Genomic DNA, 18,695 nt, shown 5'->3' on the forward strand with positions numbered 1-18,695 from the left:
GATCTGGAACCCCGCCTCAAACTCAGCCCTGTTGCTTTGTGGATCCTAGAACTTTCCAGAGCAGCCTAGAACTTGTGGCGGGGAAGGGGATTTGGGGTTTCCACCAGCGAGAGGCGGCCGGAACCGCCGGAACGGGATCCCGCCGCGCGTTCGGTTGGGGCCGGGATGATCCGGAACATTCCGGAACCCCGTCTTGAACTCGGCTCCGCGATGTCGCAGAGCCTAGAACCTTCCGGAACTTTCCAGAACAGTCTATAACTTTTTGCGAGGGAAGGGGATTTGGGGTGTCCGGCGGCAATAATTTTGACAGGGAAGGCGATTTGGGGTTCTGAGAGTCTAGTACCTTCTAGAACCTTCTGCGACCTTCCAGAACAGCCTAGAGCTTTTGACAGCGAAGGAGACTCTGGGTGATCTAGAACCTTCTGGAACCTTCAAAACCTTCCAGAACAGCCTATAACAGCCTAGAGCTTTTGACAGCAAAGGGGACTCTGGGTGATCTAGAACCTTCTGGAACCGTCAAGACCTTCCAGAACAGCCTAGAACCTTTGACAGGGAAGGGGATCGGTGATGCCAGGGGAGTCTAGAACCTTCTAGAACCTCCGGAACTTTCCAGAAGGGAATTGGGGGATTCCCGGGGGAAATCCACCACCTCAATGATCTTCTGGAGGTTCTGCCAGCCACCCAGAAGGGAACCTAGAACCCAGAAGGGAACCTAGAACCTGGCAGGGAAGGGGATCTGGGGATCCGCTACCTTGATGATCTTCTGGAGCTTCTGCCAGCCACCCAGAAGGGAATCTAGAGCCTTCCTGAAACTTTCTAGAACAGCCCGGAATGTGGGATCCACTACCTTGATGGTCTTCTGGAGGCTCTGCCAGCCACCCAGAAGGGAACCTAGAACCTTCCAGAACCTTCCAGAACCTTCCCAGAACTTTCTAGAACAGCCCGGAATGTGGGATCCACTACCTTGATGATCTTCTCAAGGTTCCACCAGGTCTCCGGGTTCAAGGCCACTTAGAACCTCCCAGAACTTTCTAGAGCAGCCTAGAATGTGGGATCCACTACCTTGGTCGTCTTCTGCCAGCCACCCAGAAAGGAACCTAGAACCTTCCAGAACTTCCCAAAACTGTCTAGAGCAGTCCAGAACTTCCAACAGAGAAGTGGAATTGGGGATCCCAGGGGAGATCCGCTACCTCGGTGATCTTCTGCAGGTTCCGCCAGGTCTCCTGGTGTACGGGTTCAAGGCCACCTGGGAAAGAACCTAGAACCTCCCAGAACTTTCTAGAGCAGCCCAGAACGTGGGATCCACTACCTTGATGATCTTCTGGAGGTTCTGCCAGCCACCCAGAAGGGAACCTAGAACCTTCCAGAACCTTCCCGGAACTTTCTAGAACAGCCCAGAACGTGGGATCCATAACCTTGATGATCTTCTGGAGGTTCTGCCAGCTACCCAGAAGGGAACCTAGAACCTCCCAGAACTTTCTAGAGCAGCTTAGAATGTGGGATCCACTACCTTGATCATCTTCTGCCAGCCACCCAGAAAGGAACCTAGAACCTTCCAGAACTTCCCAAAACTGTCTAGAGCAGTCCAGAACTTCCAACAGAGAAGTGGAATTGGGGATCCCAGGGGAGATCCGCTACCTCGGTGATCTTCTCCAGGTTCCGCCAGGTCTCCTGGTGTATGGGTTCAAGGCCACCTGGGAAAGAACCTAGAACCTCCCAGAACTTTCTAGAGCAGCCCAGAACGTGGGATCCACTGCCTTGACGATCTTCTGGAGGTTCTGCCAGCCACCCAGAAGGGAACCCAGAACCTTCCAGAACCTTCCCAAAACTTCCTAGATCAGCCCAGAATGTGGGATCCACTACCTTGATGATCTTCTGGAGGTTCTGCCAGCCACCCAGAAGGGAACCCAGAACCTTCCAGAACCTTCCCGGAACTTTCTAGAACAGCCCGGAACGTGGGATCCACAACCTTGATGATCTTCTGGAGGTTCTGCCAGCTACCCAGAAGGGAACCTAGAACCTCCCAGAACTTTCTAGAGCAGCTTAGAATGTGGGATCCACTACCTTGATCATCATCTGCCAGCCACCCAGAAAGGAACCTAGAACCTTCCAGAACTTCCCAAAACTGTCTAGAGCAGTCCAGAACTTCCAACAGAGAAGTGGAATTGGGGATCCCAGGGGAGATCCACTACCTTGGTGATCTTCTGCAGGTTCCGCCAGGTCTCCTCATGTACGGGTTCGAGGCCACCTGGGAAAGAACCTAGAACCTCCCAGAACTTTCTAGAGCAGCCCAGAACGCGGGATCCACTGCCTTGACGATCTTCTGGAGGTTCTGCCAGCCACCCAGAAGGGAACCCAGAACCTTCCAGAACCTTCCCCAAACTTTCTAGATCAGCCCAGAACGTGGGATCCACTGCCTTGATGATCTTCTGGAGGTTCGGCCAGCCACCCAGAAGGGAACCTTGTATAACTTTCCAAAACTTCCCAAAACTTTCTAGAACGGCCTAGAACGTTCCACCAGGATGGGGATCGGGGGATCCGCTACCTTGATGATCTTCTGCAGGTTCCGCCAGGTCTCCTCCAGCGCCTCCATGGTGAACCAAGTGTACGGGTTCGAGGCGACCCGGAAGCTCCGGATCTGCCGCTCCAGCTCGGCCAATTGGTTGAAGTCGGCCTGGGCGGAGCTCAGGGAGGCGCGGAACGACCCGGAAACCGCCGAGCCTAGAACCTCGCAGAACCTTTTGGAACGGGACCCCACCACGTGTTTGGTCGCCACGGGAACGATCCGGAACCCCGTCTCAAACTCTGCCGTGCCTAGAACCTTCCAAAAGCTTCCGAAACTGTCTGGAACTTTCCGGAACACTCTCAAATTTTTGCCAGGGAAGGCGATTTGGGGGCTCCTGAGAGTCTAGTACCTTCTAGTACCTTCTGAGACCTTTCAGAACAGCCTAGAGCTTTGACAGGGAAGGGGACTCTGGGTGATCTAGAACCTCCTAGAACCTTCAGCAACTTTCCAGAACAGCCTATAACTTTTGACAGCGAAGGGCTCTGGGTGATCTAGAACCTTCTGGAACCTTCAGAGCCTTCCAGAACAGCCTATAACAGCCTAGAGCTTTTGACAGCAAAGGGGACGTCGGGTGATCTAGAACCTTCTGGAACCGTCAAAACCTTCCAGAACAGCCTAGAACCTTTGACAGGGAAGGGGATCGGGGGATTCCAGGGGAGTCTAGAACCTTCTAGCACCTCCCGAAACTTTCCAAAAGGGTCATTTGGGGAATCCCGGGGGAAATCCACCACCTCAATGATCTTCTGGAGGTTCTGCCAGCCACCCAGAAGGGAACCTAGAACCTGGCAGGGAAGGGGATCTGGGGACCCGCTACCTTGATGATCTTCTGGAGGTTCTGCCAGCCACCCAGAAGGGAACCTAGAACCTTCCCGGAACTTTCTAGAACAACCTTGATGATCTTCTGGAGGTTCTGCCAGCCACCCAGAAGGGAACCTAGAACCTGGCAGGGAAGGGGATCTGGGGATCCGCTACCTTGATGATCTTCTGGAGGTTCGGCCAGCCACCCAGAAGGGAACCTTCTATAACGTTCCGAAACTTTCTAGAACAGCCTAGAACGTTTCCACCAGGATGGGGATTGGGGGATCCGCTACCTTGATGATCTTCTGCAGGTTCCGCCAGGTCTCCTCCAGCGCCTCCATGGTGAACCAAGTGTAGGGGTTCGAGGCGACCCGGAAGCTCCGGATCTGCCGCTCCAGCTCGGCCAATTGGTTGAAGTCGGCCTGGGCGGAGCTTAGGGAGGCATGGAACGACCCGGAATGATCCGGAACCCCCCTCTCAAACTTGGCTCTGCGACTTCGCAGAGCCTAGAACCTTCCAGAACCTTCTAGAACAGTCTCTAACTTCCGACAGGGAAAGGAAATTTGGGGATTCCCGGGAGCCTAGAACCTTCCAGAACCTTCTGGAACTTTCCAGAACAGCCTCTAGCTTCCGACAGGGAAAGGAGATTTGAGGATTCCTGCGGAGCCTAGAACCTTCCAGAACCTTCTGGAACTTCCCAAGACACTCCAGAATTTTCTAGAACAGCCTCTAACTTTCAACAGGGAAGGGGATTCAGGGATTCCCAGGGAAACTTCTGGAAGAACCTAGAACTTTCAAGAGGGAAGGGGATTCGGGGATCGATTGAGAGCCTAGAACCTTCCAAAACTTCCCAGATCTTTCAAAAACGCTCCAGACTGGAACAGCCTAGAACTTTCAAAAGGGAAAGGGATTCGGGGAGTCTAGAACCTTCCAGAATGGTCTAGAACTTCCAGGTTTGGGGATCCTGGGGTAATACACTACCTTGACAAGCTTCTGGAGGTTCCGCCAGGTCTAGAACCTCCTAGAACTTTCCAAAACTTTCCGGAACTTTCTAGAATGGCCTAGAATGTTAAACCAGGATGGGGATCTGGGGATCCGCTACCTTGATGATCTTCTGCAGGTTCCGCCAGGTCTCCTGCTGTACGGGTTCAAGGCCACCTGGAAAGCAACCTAGAACCTTCCAGAATTTGCAACAGGGAAGGGGATTCGGGGAGTCTAGAACCTTGCAGAACTTTCTAGAACAGCCCCGAGCGTGGGATCCGCTACCTTGATGATCTTCTGCAGGTTCCACCAGGTCTCCTGGTGTACGGGTTCAAGGCCACCTGGAAAGCAACCTAGAACCTTGCAGAATTTGCAACAGGGAAGTGGATTCAGTGGAGTCTAGAACCTTCCAGAACTTTCTAGAACAGCCCCGAGCGTGGGATCCGCTACCTTGATGATCTTCTGCAGGTTCCGCCAGGTCTAGAACTTCCCAGAACTTGGGGGATTCCTGGGAGCCTAGAACCTTCTAAAACTTTCCAGAGCTTTCTAGAACAGCCTAGAACCTCCATCAGGGAAGGGGATCTGGGGATCCGCTACCTTGATGATCTTCTGGAGGTTCTGCCAGCCACCCAGAAGGGAACCCAGAACCTTCCAGAACCTTCCCCAAACTTTCTAGATCAGCCCAGAACGTGGGATCCACTACCTTGATGATCTTCTGGAGGTTCTGCCAGCCACCCAGAAGGGAACCCAGAACCTTCCCAAAACTTCCTAGATCAACCCAGAATGTGGGATCCACTACCTTGATGATCTTCTGGAGGTTCGGCCAGCCACCCAGAAGGGAACCTTGTATAACTTTCCAAAACTTCCCAAAACTTTCTAGAATGGCCTAGAACGTTCCACCAGGATGGGGATCGGGGGATCCGCTACCTTGATGATCTTCTGCAGGTTCCGCCAGGTCTCCTCCAGCGCCTCCATGGTGAACCAAGTGTACGGGTTCGAGGCGACCCGGAAGCTCCGGATCTGCCGCTCCAGCTCGGCCAATTGGTTGAAGTCGGCCTGGGCGGAGCTTAGGGAAGCCCGGAACGCGTCATGTGCCTCCCTCAGGGCCCGGATCTCCTCCAGGGAGTTGCAGCGGACGGGATCCGTTAGATCCTCTTCCGCGTTCTCGAACCAGCTGTTGAAGGCGGAGGCCTTCTTGGCGAAGGTGAGGAAGAGATCTTCCACCTGGGGAGGCAAGGAATAATGAGAATAATAATATTAATAAATGATTAATAATTATCATTAATAATAATAATAATGATGATATTGATGATGATGATAATAATAATAATAATAATGGTAATAATAGTAATGGTAATAGTAGTAATGGTAATAGTAGTAATAATAATAATAATAATAATAATAATAATAATAATAATAATGGTAATAATAATGGTGATAATAATAATAATAATAATAATAATAATAATAATAATGGTGATAATAATAATAGTAACAGTAATAATAATAATAATAATAATAATGGTAGTAGTAATAATAATAATAATAGTAATGGTAATAATAATAATAATAATAATAATAATGGTAATAATAATGATGGTAGTAGTAGTAATAATAATAATAATAGTAATAATAATAATAATAGTAATAATAATAATAATAATAATAATAATAATAATGGTGATAATAATAATAGTAATAGTAATAATAATAATAATAATGGTAGTAGTAGTAGTAATAATAATAATAATAATAATAATGATGATGATGATGATGGTAGTAGTAATAATAATAATAATAATAATAATAATAATAATAATAATAATGGTGATAATAATAATAATAATAATAATAATAATAATAATAATAATAATGGTGATAATAATAATAGTAACAGTAATAATAATAATAATAATGGTAGTAGTAATAATAATAATAATAGTAATGGTAATAATAATAATAATAATAATAATAATAATAATGGTAATAATAATGATGGTAGTAGTAGTAATAATAATAATAATAATAGTAATAATAATAATAATAATAGTAATAATAATAATAATAATAATAATAATAATAATAATAATAATGGTGATAATAATAATAGTAATAGTAATAATAATAATAATAATAATGGTAGTAGTAGTAATAATAATAATAATAATAATAATAATAATAATAATAATAATAATGATGATGATGGTAGTAGTAATAATAATAATAATAATAATAATAATAATAATAATAATGGTAATAATGGTAATGGTAATAATAATAATAGTAATAATAATAATTGCCCCTTTTCCTCCCCACTAAAGCCCCGCCCCTTTCCATTTCCTATGGGTCCCAACCTGCCCCCTTTCTCTCCCCACTGAAGCCACACCCCATTTTCTCCCCACAGAAGCCCCACCCCCTTTCTCTTCCCTATGGGTCCCAACCTGCCCCCCTTTCCTCCCCACTGAAGCCCTGCCCCCTTTTTCTCCCCACTGAAGCCCCGCCCCCTTTCTCTTTCCTATGGGTCCCAACCTGCCCCCTTTTCCTCCCCACTGAAGCCCCGCCCACCTCCCAGAAGCTTCTATTTCCTATGGGTCCCAACCTGCCCCCTTTTCCTCCCCACTGAAGCCCTGCCCCCTTTTTCTCCCCACTGAAGCCCCGCCCCCTTTCTCTTTCCTATGGGTCCCAACCTGCCCCCTTTTCCTCCCCACTGAAGCCCCGCCCACCTCCCAGAAGCTTCTATTTCCTATGGGTCCCAACCTGCCCCCTTTTTCTCCCCATGGAAGCCCCGCCCACCTTCCGGAAGTGTTCCTGGGCTTCCAGAAGCTTCTTCTATGGGTTCCGACCTGCCCCCTTTTTCTCCCCACTGAAGCCCTACCCCTTACTCTGCCCCACTGAAGCCCCACCCTCTTTCTCTGCCCCCAACCTGCCCCCTTTTCCTCCCCATCGAAGTCCCACCCCTTTCTCTGCTCCACCCCTTTCTCTGCCCCACTGAAGCCCCACCCTCTTTCTCTGCCCCCAACCTGCCCCCTTTTCCTCCCCACTGAAGCCCCGCCCTCTTTCCATTTCCTATGGGTCCCTCTTTCCCTCTGCCCCATGGAAGCCCCGCCCACCTTCCGGAAGGGCTCCTGGGCTTCCAGAAGCTTCTTCTATGGGTCCCGACCTGCCCCCTTTTCCTCCTCACTGAAGCCCTGCCCCCTTACTCTGCCCCCCTTTTCTCCCCACTGAAGCCCGGTCTCTTTCTCTGCTCTACCCCTTTCTCTGCCCCACTGAAACCCCACCCTCTTTCTCTGCTGCCAACCTGCCCCCCTTTTCTCCCCACTGATGCCCTGCCCACCTTCCAGAAGCTTCTTCTATTTCCTATGGGTCCCAAACCTGCCCCCTTTTTCTCCCCACTGAAGCCCCGCCCCCTTCCTATTTCCTATGGGTCCCGACCTGCCCCCTTTCTCACCCCGCCCCACGGAAGCCCCGCCCACCTTCTGGTAGTGTTTCTGGACTTCCAGAAGCTTCTTCTATGGGTCCCGACCTGCCCCCTTTTTCTCCCCACAGAAGCCCCGCCCCCTTCCCATTTCCTATGGGTCCCATCCTGCCCATTTTCTCCCCACTGAAGCCCCGCCCACAACCTGCCCCTTTCCTCCCCACTGAAGCCCCGCCCACAACCCGCCCCTTTTCTCCCCACTGAAGCCCCGCCCACAACCTGCCCCCTTTCTCTGCCCCACGGAAGCCCCACCCACCTTCCAGAAGCTTCTTTCCTATGGATCCCCAGCCTGCCCCCTTTCTCCCCCCTGCCCCACAGAAGCCCCGCCCACCTTCCAGTAGCTTCTTCTTCTCTTTCCTATGGGTCCCAACCTGCCCCCTTTCTCTCCCCACTGAAGCCCCACCCCTTTCTCTCCCCCCACAGAAACCCCGCCCCCTTTCCATTTCCTATGGGTCTCAACCTGCCCCCTTTCCCTCCACACCACCCCACGGAAGCCCCGCCCACCTTCCGGAAGTCTTCCTGGGCTTCCGGGAGCTTCTTCTTCTGCCCCCTTTCCCTCCCCACTGAATCCCCCCTGCCCCACGGAAGCCCCGCCCACCTCCCGGAAGCTCCTCCTCCCCTTGCTATGGGTCCCAGCCTGCCCCACGGAAGCCCCGCCCACCTTCCGGTAGTGTTCCTGGGCTTCCAGAAGCTTCTTCTATGGGTCCCAACCTGCCCCCTTTTCTTCCCCACTGAAGCCCGACCCCTTTCTCTCCCCACAGAAACCTCGCCCCATTTCCTATGGGTCCCATCCTGCCCATTTTCTCCCCACTGAAGCCCCGCCCACAACCTGCCCTTTTCCTCCCCACCGAAGCCCCACCCACAACCTGCCCCTTTTCTCCCCACTGAAGCCCCACCCACAACCTGCCCCCTTTCCCTGCCCCACTGAATCCCCCCTGCCCCACGGAAGCCCCGCCCACCTCCCGGAAGCTCCTCCTCCCCTTCCTATGGGTCCCAGCCTGCCCCACGGAAGCCCCGCCCACCTCCCGGAAGCTCCTCCTCCCCTTCCTATGGGTCCCAGCCTGCCCCACGGAAGCCCCGCCCACCTTCCGGAAGCTTCTCTTTCCGATGGGTCCCAAACCTGCCTCCTTTCTCTCCCCACTAAAGCCTTACCCCATTTTCTCCCCACACAAGCCCCGCCCCCTTTCCATTTCCTATGGGTCCCAGCCTGACCCACGGAAGCCCCGCCCACCTTCCGGAAGTGCTCCTGGGCTTCTGGAATCTTCTTCTTTTTCTGCCCCCTTTCCCTCCCCACTGAATCCCCCCTGCCCCACGGAAGCCCCGCCCACCTTCTGGAAGCTTCCAGTAGCTTCTTCTCTTTCCTATGGGTCCCAACCTGCCCCCTTTCCCTCTTCCCCCCTGCCCCACTGAAGCCCCGCCCAGCTTCCGGAAGCTTCTCCTCCTCTTTCCTATGGGTCCCCAACCTGCCCCCCTTTCCCTCCCCACTGAATCCCCCCTGCCCCACTGAAGCCCTGCCCACCTTCCAGAAGCTCCTCCTCCCCTTCCTATGGGTCCCAGCCTGCCCCACGGAAGCCCCGCCCACCTTCCGGAAGTGTTCCTGGGCTTCCAGAAGCTTCTTCTATGGGTCCCGACCTGCCCCCCTTTTCTCCCCACTGCCGCACGGATGCCCCACCCCCTTTCCCCTCCCCACTGAAGCCCCGCCCACCTTCCGGAAGCGCTCCTGAGCTTCCAGAAGCTTCTCCTTCTCTTTCCTATGGGTCCCCAACCTGCCCCCTTTCCCTCCCCACTGAATCCCCCCTGCCCCACGGAAGCCCCGCCCACAACCTGCCCCCTTTCTCCCCCTGCCCCACGGAAGCCCCGCCCACCTTCCGGAAGTGCTCCTGGGCTTCCAGCAGCTTCTTCTTGCGGGAGGCGGAGCCGGCCAGCAATTGGTTCCAGCGCTTCGTCAGGGAGGCGTGTCGGGCCTCGATGGCTCTCGATTGGACGTGGCGGGCGGCCAATAGCTGCTCCTTGAGGGCGGCGATGTTGGAGATCCCTTCCTGCTGGAAGGCCTGGAGGCCGGCGTCAAAGGTCTCCTGGTTGGGGGGCAGAGAAGTGTGGGGCAGGGGTTAGGGCTGTGTGGGGCGCGGGTTGGGATTCTGTGGGGCGCAGGTTGGAATTCTGTGGGGAGAATTCTGTGGGGCAAGGGTTCGGATTCTGTGGGGCGGATTCTGTGGGGCGCGGGTTGGAATTCTGTGGGGAGAATTCTGTGGGGCAAGGGTTCGGATTCTGTGGGGCGGATTCTGTGGGGCGCGGGTTCGTATTATGCGGGGGGAATTCTGTGGGGCGCGGGTTGGAATTCTGTGGGGCCAATTCTGTGGGGCGCGGGTTGGAATTCCTTGGGGTGCGGGTTCAAAAGGCCGGCGTCAAAGGTCTCCTGGTTGGGGGGCAGAAAAGCGTGGGGCAGGGGTTAGGGCTGTGTGGGGCGCGGGTTGGGATTCTGTGGGGCGGATTCCGTGGGGCGCGGGTTGGAATTCTGTGGGGCGCGGGTTCAAAAGGCCGGCGTCAAAGGTTTCCTGGTTGGGGGGCAGAATGTGGGGCAGAGGTTCAAATTCTGAGGGGCGCGGGTTGGAATTCTGTGGGGAGAATTCTGTGGGGCAAGGGTTCGGATTCTGTGGGGCGCGGGTTCGTATTGTGCGGGGGGAATTCTGTGGGGCGCGGGTTGGAATTCCTGGGGGCGCGGGTTGGAATTCTGTGGGGCCAATTCTGTGGGGCGCGGGTTGGAATTCCTTGGGGTGCGGGTTCAAAAGGCCGGCGTCAAAGGTCTCCTGGTTGGGGGGCAGAAAAGTGTGGGGCAGGGGTTAACATTCTGTGGGGTGCAGGTTGGGATTCTGTGGGGCGCGGGTTCAAAAGGCCGGCGTCAAAGGTTTCCTGGTTGGGGGGCAAAAAATGTGGGGCAGGGGTTAACATTCTGTGGGGTGCAGGTTGGAATTCTGTGGGGCGCAGGTTCAAAAGGCCGGCGTCAAAGGTTTCCTGGTTGGGGGGCAGAATGTGGGGCAGAGGTTCAAATTCTGAGGGGCGCGGGTTGGAATTCTGTGGGGAGAATTCTGTGGGGCAAGGGTTCGGATTCTGTGGGGCGGATTCTGTGGGGCGCGGGTTGGAATTCCTTGGGGCGCAGGTTTGGATTATGTGGGGAGAATTCTGTGGGGCGCGGGTTGGAATTCCTTGGGGCGCGGGTTCGGATTATATGGGGAGAATTCTGTGGGGCGCGGGTTGGAATTCCTTGGGGCGCGGGTTCAAAAGGCCGGTTTCCTGGTTGGGGGGCAGAAAATGTGGGGCAGGGGTTAGGATTGTATGGGGTGCGGGTTGGAAATCTGTGGGGAGAATTCTGTGGGGTGCAGGTTTGAATTCTGTGGGTGCTGGAAGGCCTGGAGGCCGGTGTCAAAGGTCTCCTGGTTGGGGGGCAGAAAAAGTGGGGCAGGGGTTCGGATTGTGTGGGGCGGGAGGCTCTGCCCACCCGGATGGAATTATGTGGGGCAGGAAGCTCCGCCCACCTGGATCAAGGGGTCAGGCGTCAAAGGTCTCCTGGTTGGGGGGCAGAAAAGTGTGGGGCAGGGGTTAGGATTGTGTGGGGTGAGAAGGTCCGCCCATCCAGATTGAATTCCATGGGGCAAGAAGCTCCGCCCACCTGGATCAATGGGTCAGGGGAGCGAAGGTCTCCTGGTTGGGGGGCAGAAAATGTGGGGCAGGGGTTAAAACTCTGTGGGGCGCAGGTTGGGATTATGTGGGGTGAATTCTGTGGGGCAAGGGTTCGGATTGTGTGGGGAGAATTCTGTAGGGCGCGGGTTCAAATGATGTGGGGTGAATTCTGTGGGGCAAGGGTTCGGATGGTGTGGGGGAATTCTGTGGGGCGCGGGTTCAAATTATGTGGGGTGAATTCTGTGGGGCAAGGGTTCAAATTCTGTGGGGTGAATTCTGTGGGGCAAGGGTTCGGATTGTGTGGGGCAGAAAGCTCTGCCCACCTGGTTCAAATTCTGTGGGGCAGGAAGCTCCGCCCACCCAGATTGGGGTTAGAGGTTCGAATTCTGTGGGTGCTGGAAGGCCTGGAGGCCGGCGTCAAAGGTCTCCTGGTTGGGGGGCAGAAAAGTGTGGGGCAGGGGTTCAGGTTACGTGGGGAGAATTCTGTGAGGCGCAGGTTCGGATTGTGTGGGGCGGGAGGCTGCACCCAGCGGGATGGAATTCTGTGGGGCAAGAAGCTCCGCCCCCTCCAGGTTGAGGGGTGGGGAAAGTGGGGCAAGGGTTCGGGTTGTGTGGGGCGGGAGGCTCCGAACAGCGGGATGGAATTCTGTGGGGCAGGAAGCTCCGCCCAGTGGGATTGAGGGATCAGGGAGTGTAGGGCTGTGGGGCTGGAAGCTCCGCCCACCCAGATGGGGGTCAGGGAGTGGGTTGGAATGCCATGGGGCATGAAGCTCCGCCCACCTGGATTGGGGTCAGGGGAGCGGGTTCGAATGCCATGGGGCAGGAAACTCCACCCACCCAGATTGAGGGGTCAGGGGTTTGAATTCTGTGGGGCAAGGAGCTCCGCCCATCAGGGGAGGGGTCAGGGGAATGGGTTGGAATCCTGTGGGGCAGGAAGCTCCGCCCACCCGGATTGAGAGGTCAGATCCCTTCCTGCTGGAAGGCCTGGAGGCCGGCGTCAAAGGTCTCCTGGTTGGGGGGCAGAAAAGTGTGGGGCAGGGGTTAGGGTTGTGTGGGGTGCGGGTTGGAATTCTGTGGGGCGCGGGTTGGGATTCTGTGGGGCGGATTCTGTGGGGCGCAGGTTCGAATTCTGTGGGTGCTGGAAGGCCTGGAGGCCGGCGTCAAAGGTCTCCTGGTTGGAGGGCAGAAAAAGTGGGGCAGGGGTTAGGATTGTGTGGGGTGCAGGTTGGAAATCTGTGGGGCGCGGGTTGGGATTCTGTGGGGCGGATTCTGTGGGGCGCAGGTTCGAATTCTGTGGGTGCTGGAAGGCCTGGAGGCCGGCGTCAAAGGTCTCCTGGTTGGGGGGCAGAAAAGTGTGGGGCAGGGGTTAAAATTATGTGGGGCAGGAAGCTGCAAACAGCGGGATTAAGGCGTCAAAGGTCTCCTGGTTGGGGGGCAGAAAATGTGGGGCAGGGCTTAAGATTATGTGGGGCAGGAAGCTGCAAACAGTGGGATTAAGGCATCAAAGGTCTCCTGGTTGTGGGGCAGAAAATGTGGGGCAGGGGTTAGGGTTGTGTGGGGCGCGGGTTGGAAATCTGTGGGGCGCGGGTTGGAATTCTGTGGGGCGGATTCTGTGGGGCGCAGCTTCGAATTCTGTGGGTGCTGGAAGGCCTGGAGGCCGGCGTCAAAGGTCTCCTGGTTGGGGGGCAGAAAAGTGTGGGGCAGGGGTTAGGGTTGTGTGGGGTGCGGATTCGAATTCTGTGGGGCGCGGGTTGGAATTCTGTGGGGCAGGTTCTGTGGGCGCTGGAAGGCCTGGAGGCCGGCGTCAAAGGTCTCCTGGTTGGGGGGCAGAAAATGTGGGGCAGGGGTTAAAATTATGTGGGGCAGGAATCTGCAAACAGCGGGATTAAGGCGTCAAAGGTCTCCTGGTTGGGGGGCAGAAAATGTGGGGCAGGGGTTAAGATTATGTGGGGCAGGAAGCTGCAAACAGCGGGATTAAGGCGTCAAAGGTCTCCTGGTTGGGGGGCAGAAAATGTGGGGCAGGGATTAGGGTTGTGTGGGGCGCGGGTTGGAATTCTGTGGGGCGGATTCTGTGGGGCGCAGGTTCGAATTCTGTGGGTGCTGGAAGGCCTGGAGGCCGGCGTCAAAGGTCTCCTGGTTGTGGGGCAGAAAATGTGGGGCAGGGGTTAGGGTTGTGTGGGGTGCGGATTCGAATTCTGTGGGGCGCGGGTTGGAATTCTGTGGGGCCAATTCTGTGGGGCGTGGGTTGGAATTCTGTGGGTAGGTTCTGTGGGCGCTGGAAGGCCTGGAGGCCGGCGTCAAAGGTCTCCTGGTTGGGGGGCAGAAAATGTGGGGCAGGGGTTCAAACTCTGTGGGGCGTGGGTTGGAATTCTGTGGGGAGAATTCTGCGGGGCGCGGGTACGTATTGTGTGGGAAGAATTCTGTGGGGCGCGGGTTGGAATTCCTTGGGGCACGGGTTCGGATTATGTGGGGAGAATTCTGTGGGGCGCGGGTTGGAATTCTGTGGGGCGCGGGTTCAAAAGGCCGGCGTCAAAGGTTTCCGGGTTGGGGGGCAGAAAAAGTGGGGCAAGGGTTAAAATTATGTGGGGCAGGAAGCTGCGAACAGCGGGATTAAGGCGTCAAAGGTTCCTGGTTGGGGGGCAGAAAATGTGGGGCAGGGGTGAGGATTGTGTGGGGCGGGAAGCTCCGCCCACCCAGATGGAATTCCTTGGGGCAAGAAGCTCCAAAGTCGGTTTCCTGGGTTGGGGGACAGAAAAAGTGGGGCAAGGGTTCGGTTTATGTGGGGTGGATTCTGTGGGGCACGGGTTCGAAAGGCCGGCACCAAAGATTTCCTGGTTGGGGGGCAGAAAAAGTGGGGCAGGGGTTCAAATTCGGTAGGGCGTGGGTTGGAATTCTGTGGGGTGAATTCTGTGGGGCAAGAAGCTCCGCCCAGCGGGATTGAGGGATCAAGGGGTGGAGGGCTGTGGGGCAGGAAGCTCCGCCCACCCAGATCGGGGTCAGGGAGTGGGTTTGAATTCCATGGGGCAGGAAGCTCCGCCCACCCGGATTGGGGTCAGGGGAGTGGGTTCGAATCCTGTGGGGCAGGAAGCTCCGCCCACCCAGATGGGGGTCAGGGGAGTGGATTTGAATTCCATGGGGCAAGAAGCTCCGCCCACCCACCCAGATTGGGGTCAGGGGTTCAAATTCCATGGGGCAAGAAGCTCCGCCCACCCACCCAGATTGGGGTCAGGGGTTCAAATTCCATGGGGCAAGAAGCTCCACCCACCGACCCAAATTGGGGTCAGGGGTTCGAATTCCATGGGGCAAGAAGCTCCGCCCACCCACCCAGATTGGGGTCAGGGGTTCAAATTCCATGGGGCAAGAAGCTCCACCCACCGACCCAAATTGGGGTCAGGGGTTCGAATTCCATGGGGCAAGAAGCTCCGCCCACCCACCCAGATAGGGGTCAGGGGTTCGAATCCTGTGGGGCAAGAAGCTCCGCCCCCCACTTAGGGGTCAGAGTTAGGGGTCACCTGTTTGGTCAGCAGCGTCTGGACAGAAGACAAATCTCGGCCGTAATCGTCCGTCTTGAGGCTGTTCTCTTTCTCCCCTAGAATATGTGGGGCAGAGAAGTGGGGCGGGGTGAGTTTGGGTTTGGGGCAGGCCATTCAGTGGGGCTGACCCTATTCCTAGCATTGACCCCTAACCTAACCCTAGCACTGACTCCTGACCCACAACTAGCATTGACCCCTAAGTCAAGCCTAGCACTGACCCCTAACCTTGACCCCTAACCCTGACCCACACCTAGCATTGACTCCTGACCCACACATAGTATTGACCCCTAAGCCAAGCCTAGCACTGACCCCTAAGCTTGACCCCTAACCCTGACCCACACCTAGCATTGACTCCTGACCCACACATAGTATCGACCCCTAAGCCAAGCCTAGCACTGACCCCTAAACTTGACCCCTAACCCTGACCCACACCTAGCATTGACTCCTGACCCACACATAGTATTGACCCCTAAGCCAAGCCTAGCATTGACCCCTAACCCTGACCCACACCTAGCATTGACTCCTGACCCACACATAGTAGTGACCCCTAAGCCAACACTAGCACTGACCCCTAACCTTGACCCCTAACCCTGACCCACACCTAGCACTGACCCCTAACCTTGACCCCTAACCCTGACCCACACCTAGCATTGACTCCTAAGCCAAGCCTAGCATTGACCCCTAACCCTGACCCACACCTAGCATTGACTCCTGACCCACACATAGTAGTGACCCCTAAGCCAACACTAGCACCGACCCCTAACCTTGACCCCTAACCCTGACCCACACCTAGCACTGACCCCTAACTTTGACCCCTAACCCTGACCCACACCTAGCATTGACTCCTGAGCCACACCTCGCACTGACCCCTAAGCCAAGCCTAGCACTGACCCCTAAGCTTGACCCCTAACCCTGACCCACACCTAGCATTGATCCCTGACCCACACCTAGCACTTACCCCTAAGCCAACCCAACCATTGACCCCTAACCCTATTCCTAACCCAACCCTAGTATTGACCCCTAACCCTGACCCCTAACCCAGCTCTAGCATTGACCCCTAACCCTATTCCTAACCCAACCCCAACCCTAGTATTGACCCCTAACCCTGACCCCTAACCCAACCTTAGCACTGACCCCTAACCCTATTCCTAACACCAACCGAACCCTAGGATTGACCCCTAACCCAACCCCATCACTGACCCCTAACCCAACTCTAGCACTGACCCCTAACCCTGACCCTATTCCTAACCCAACCCCTGACCCCTAACCCAACCCTACCACTGACCCCTAACCCTAACCCAACCCTGGCATTGACCCCTAACCTTGACCCTATTCCTACCCTAACCCTAGCACTGACCCCTAACCCAACCCCATTACTGACCCCTAACTTCAACCCCAGCACTGACCCCTAACCCAACCCCATTACTGACCCCTAACCCCAGCACTGACCCCTAACCCAACCCAACCCTACTCCTGACCCCTAACCCTTACCCAACCCTAACCCAACCCCTTCACTGACCCCTAACTCAACCCTAGCACTGACCCCTAAGCCTTACCCAACCCTAGCCCTGACCCCTAACCCAACCCTACCACTGACCCCTAACCCAACCCTGCACCAGACCCCTAACCCTTACCCACCCTAACCCAACCCCATCACTGACCCCTAACTCAACCCTAGCCCTGACCCCTAAGCCTTACCCAACCCTAGCCCTGACCCCTAACCCAACCCTAGCATTGACCCCAACCTTATAACTGACCCCTAACCCTAGCACTGACGGCTAACGCAACCCCATTACTGACCCCTAACCCCAACCCTACCACTGACCCCAACCCAACCCTACCACTGACCCCTAACCCTTACCCAACCCCATCATTGACCCCTAACCCCAACACAGACCCCTAACCCAACCCTACCACTGACCCCTAACCCAACCCCAGCACTGACCCCTAACCCAACCCCATTACTGACCCCTAACCCAACCCCATTACTGACCCCTAACCTCAACCCCAGCACTGACCCCTAACCCAACCCCATTACTGACCCCTAACCCAACCCCATTACTGACCCCTAACCTCAACCCCAGCACTGACCCCTAACCCAACCCCATCACTGACCCCTAACCCAACCCCAGCCCTGACCCTATAACTGACCCCTAACCGTACCCTGACCCTATTCCTAACCCTACCCTGTCCCTATTCCTAACCCTAGCACTGACCCCTAAGCTTTACCCAACCCTAGCCCTGACCCCTAACCCAACCCTAGCATTGACCCCAACCCTATAACTGACCCCTAACCCTAGCACTGACCCCTAACCCAACCCCATTACTGACCCCTAACCCCAGCACTGACCCCTAACCCCAACCCTAGCACTGACCCCTAACCCCTAGCACTGACCCCTAACCCTAACCCAACCCTACCCCTGACCCCTAACCCTTACCCAACCCCATCACTGACCCCTAACCCAACCCTAGCCCTGACCCCTAACCCAACCCTAGCATTGACCCCTAACCCTGACCCCTAACCCAACCCTAGTACTGACCCCTAACCCTGACCCCTAACCCAACCCTATTCCTGACCCCTAACCCTAACCCTGACCCCTAACCCTATTCCTAACCTTAACCCAACCCTAGCACTGACCCCTAACCCAACCCTAGCATTGACCCCTAACCCTAGCACTGACCCCTAACCCAACCCCATTACTGACCCCTAACCCCAACCCTACCACTGACCCCTAACCCAACCCCATCACTGACCCCTAACCCCAAGCCCAGCACTGACCCCTAACCCAACCCTACCCCTAACCCCAACCCTATTCCTGACCCCTAACCCTATTCCTAACCCTAACCCTATCCCTGACCCCTAAGCCTATTCCTAACCCTAGCCCTACCCCATCACTGACCCCTAAGCCTTACCCAACCCTAGCCCTGACCCCTAACCCAACCCTAGCATTGACCCCTAACCCTAACCCAACCCTAGCCCTGACCCCTAACCCAACCCTAGCATTGACCCCTAACCCTAACCCAACCCTAGCCCTGACCCCTAACCCAACCCTAGCATTGACCCCAACCCTATAACTGACCCCTAACCCAACCCCATTACTGACCCCTAACCCAACCCCATTACTGACCCCTAACCCTACCCCATTACTGACCCCTAACCGAACCCCAGCACTGACCCCTAACCCAACCCCAGCACTGACCCCTAACCTCAACCCCATTACTGACCCCTAACCCCAACCCTACCACTGACCCCAACCCAACCCTACCACTGACCCCTAACCCTTACCCAACCCCATCATTGACCCCTAACCCCAACACAGACCCCTAACCCAACCCTACCACTGACCCCTAACCCAACCCCAGCACTGACCCCTAACCCAACCCCATTACTGACCCCTAACCCAACCCCATTACTGACCCCTAACCTCAACCCCAGCACTGACCCCTAACCCAACCCCATTACTGACCCCTAACCCAACCCCATTACTGACCCCTAACCTCAACCCCAGCACTGACCCCTAACCCAACCCCATCACTGACCCCTAACCCAACCCCAGCCCTGACCCTAACCCTATAACTGACCCCTAACCGTACCCTGACCCTATTCCTAACCCTACCCTGCCCCTATTCCTAACCCTAGCACTGACCCCTAAGCCTTACCCAA

At 55.1% G+C, this 18,695-nt stretch overlaps 1 protein-coding gene across 1 annotated transcript in view; it reads right to left on the minus strand.

Annotated features, from left to right (window-relative positions):
* Positions 1–5,206: 5,206 nt before the first annotated feature.
* Positions 5,207–18,695, minus strand: part of LOC144326268 (spectrin alpha chain, non-erythrocytic 1-like) — a 66,468-nt gene continuing 52,979 nt past the window's right edge. Inside the window, exons 16-18 of the mRNA XM_077922821.1 lie at positions 15,011–15,087; positions 9,686–9,895; positions 5,207–5,569 (exon numbers count right to left, since the gene is read on the minus strand). Of these exons, the coding sequence (XP_077778947.1) occupies positions 5,222–5,569; positions 9,686–9,895; positions 15,011–15,087 (635 nt within the window). The 3' untranslated portion in view covers positions 5,207–5,221. The remainder of the gene's footprint in view (positions 5,570–9,685; positions 9,896–15,010; positions 15,088–18,695) is intronic.

Source organism: Podarcis muralis, chromosome W (assembly GCF_964188315.1).
Source record: "Podarcis muralis chromosome W, rPodMur119.hap1.1, whole genome shotgun sequence".
Classification (NCBI taxonomy): domain Eukaryota; kingdom Metazoa; phylum Chordata; class Lepidosauria; order Squamata; family Lacertidae; genus Podarcis; species Podarcis muralis.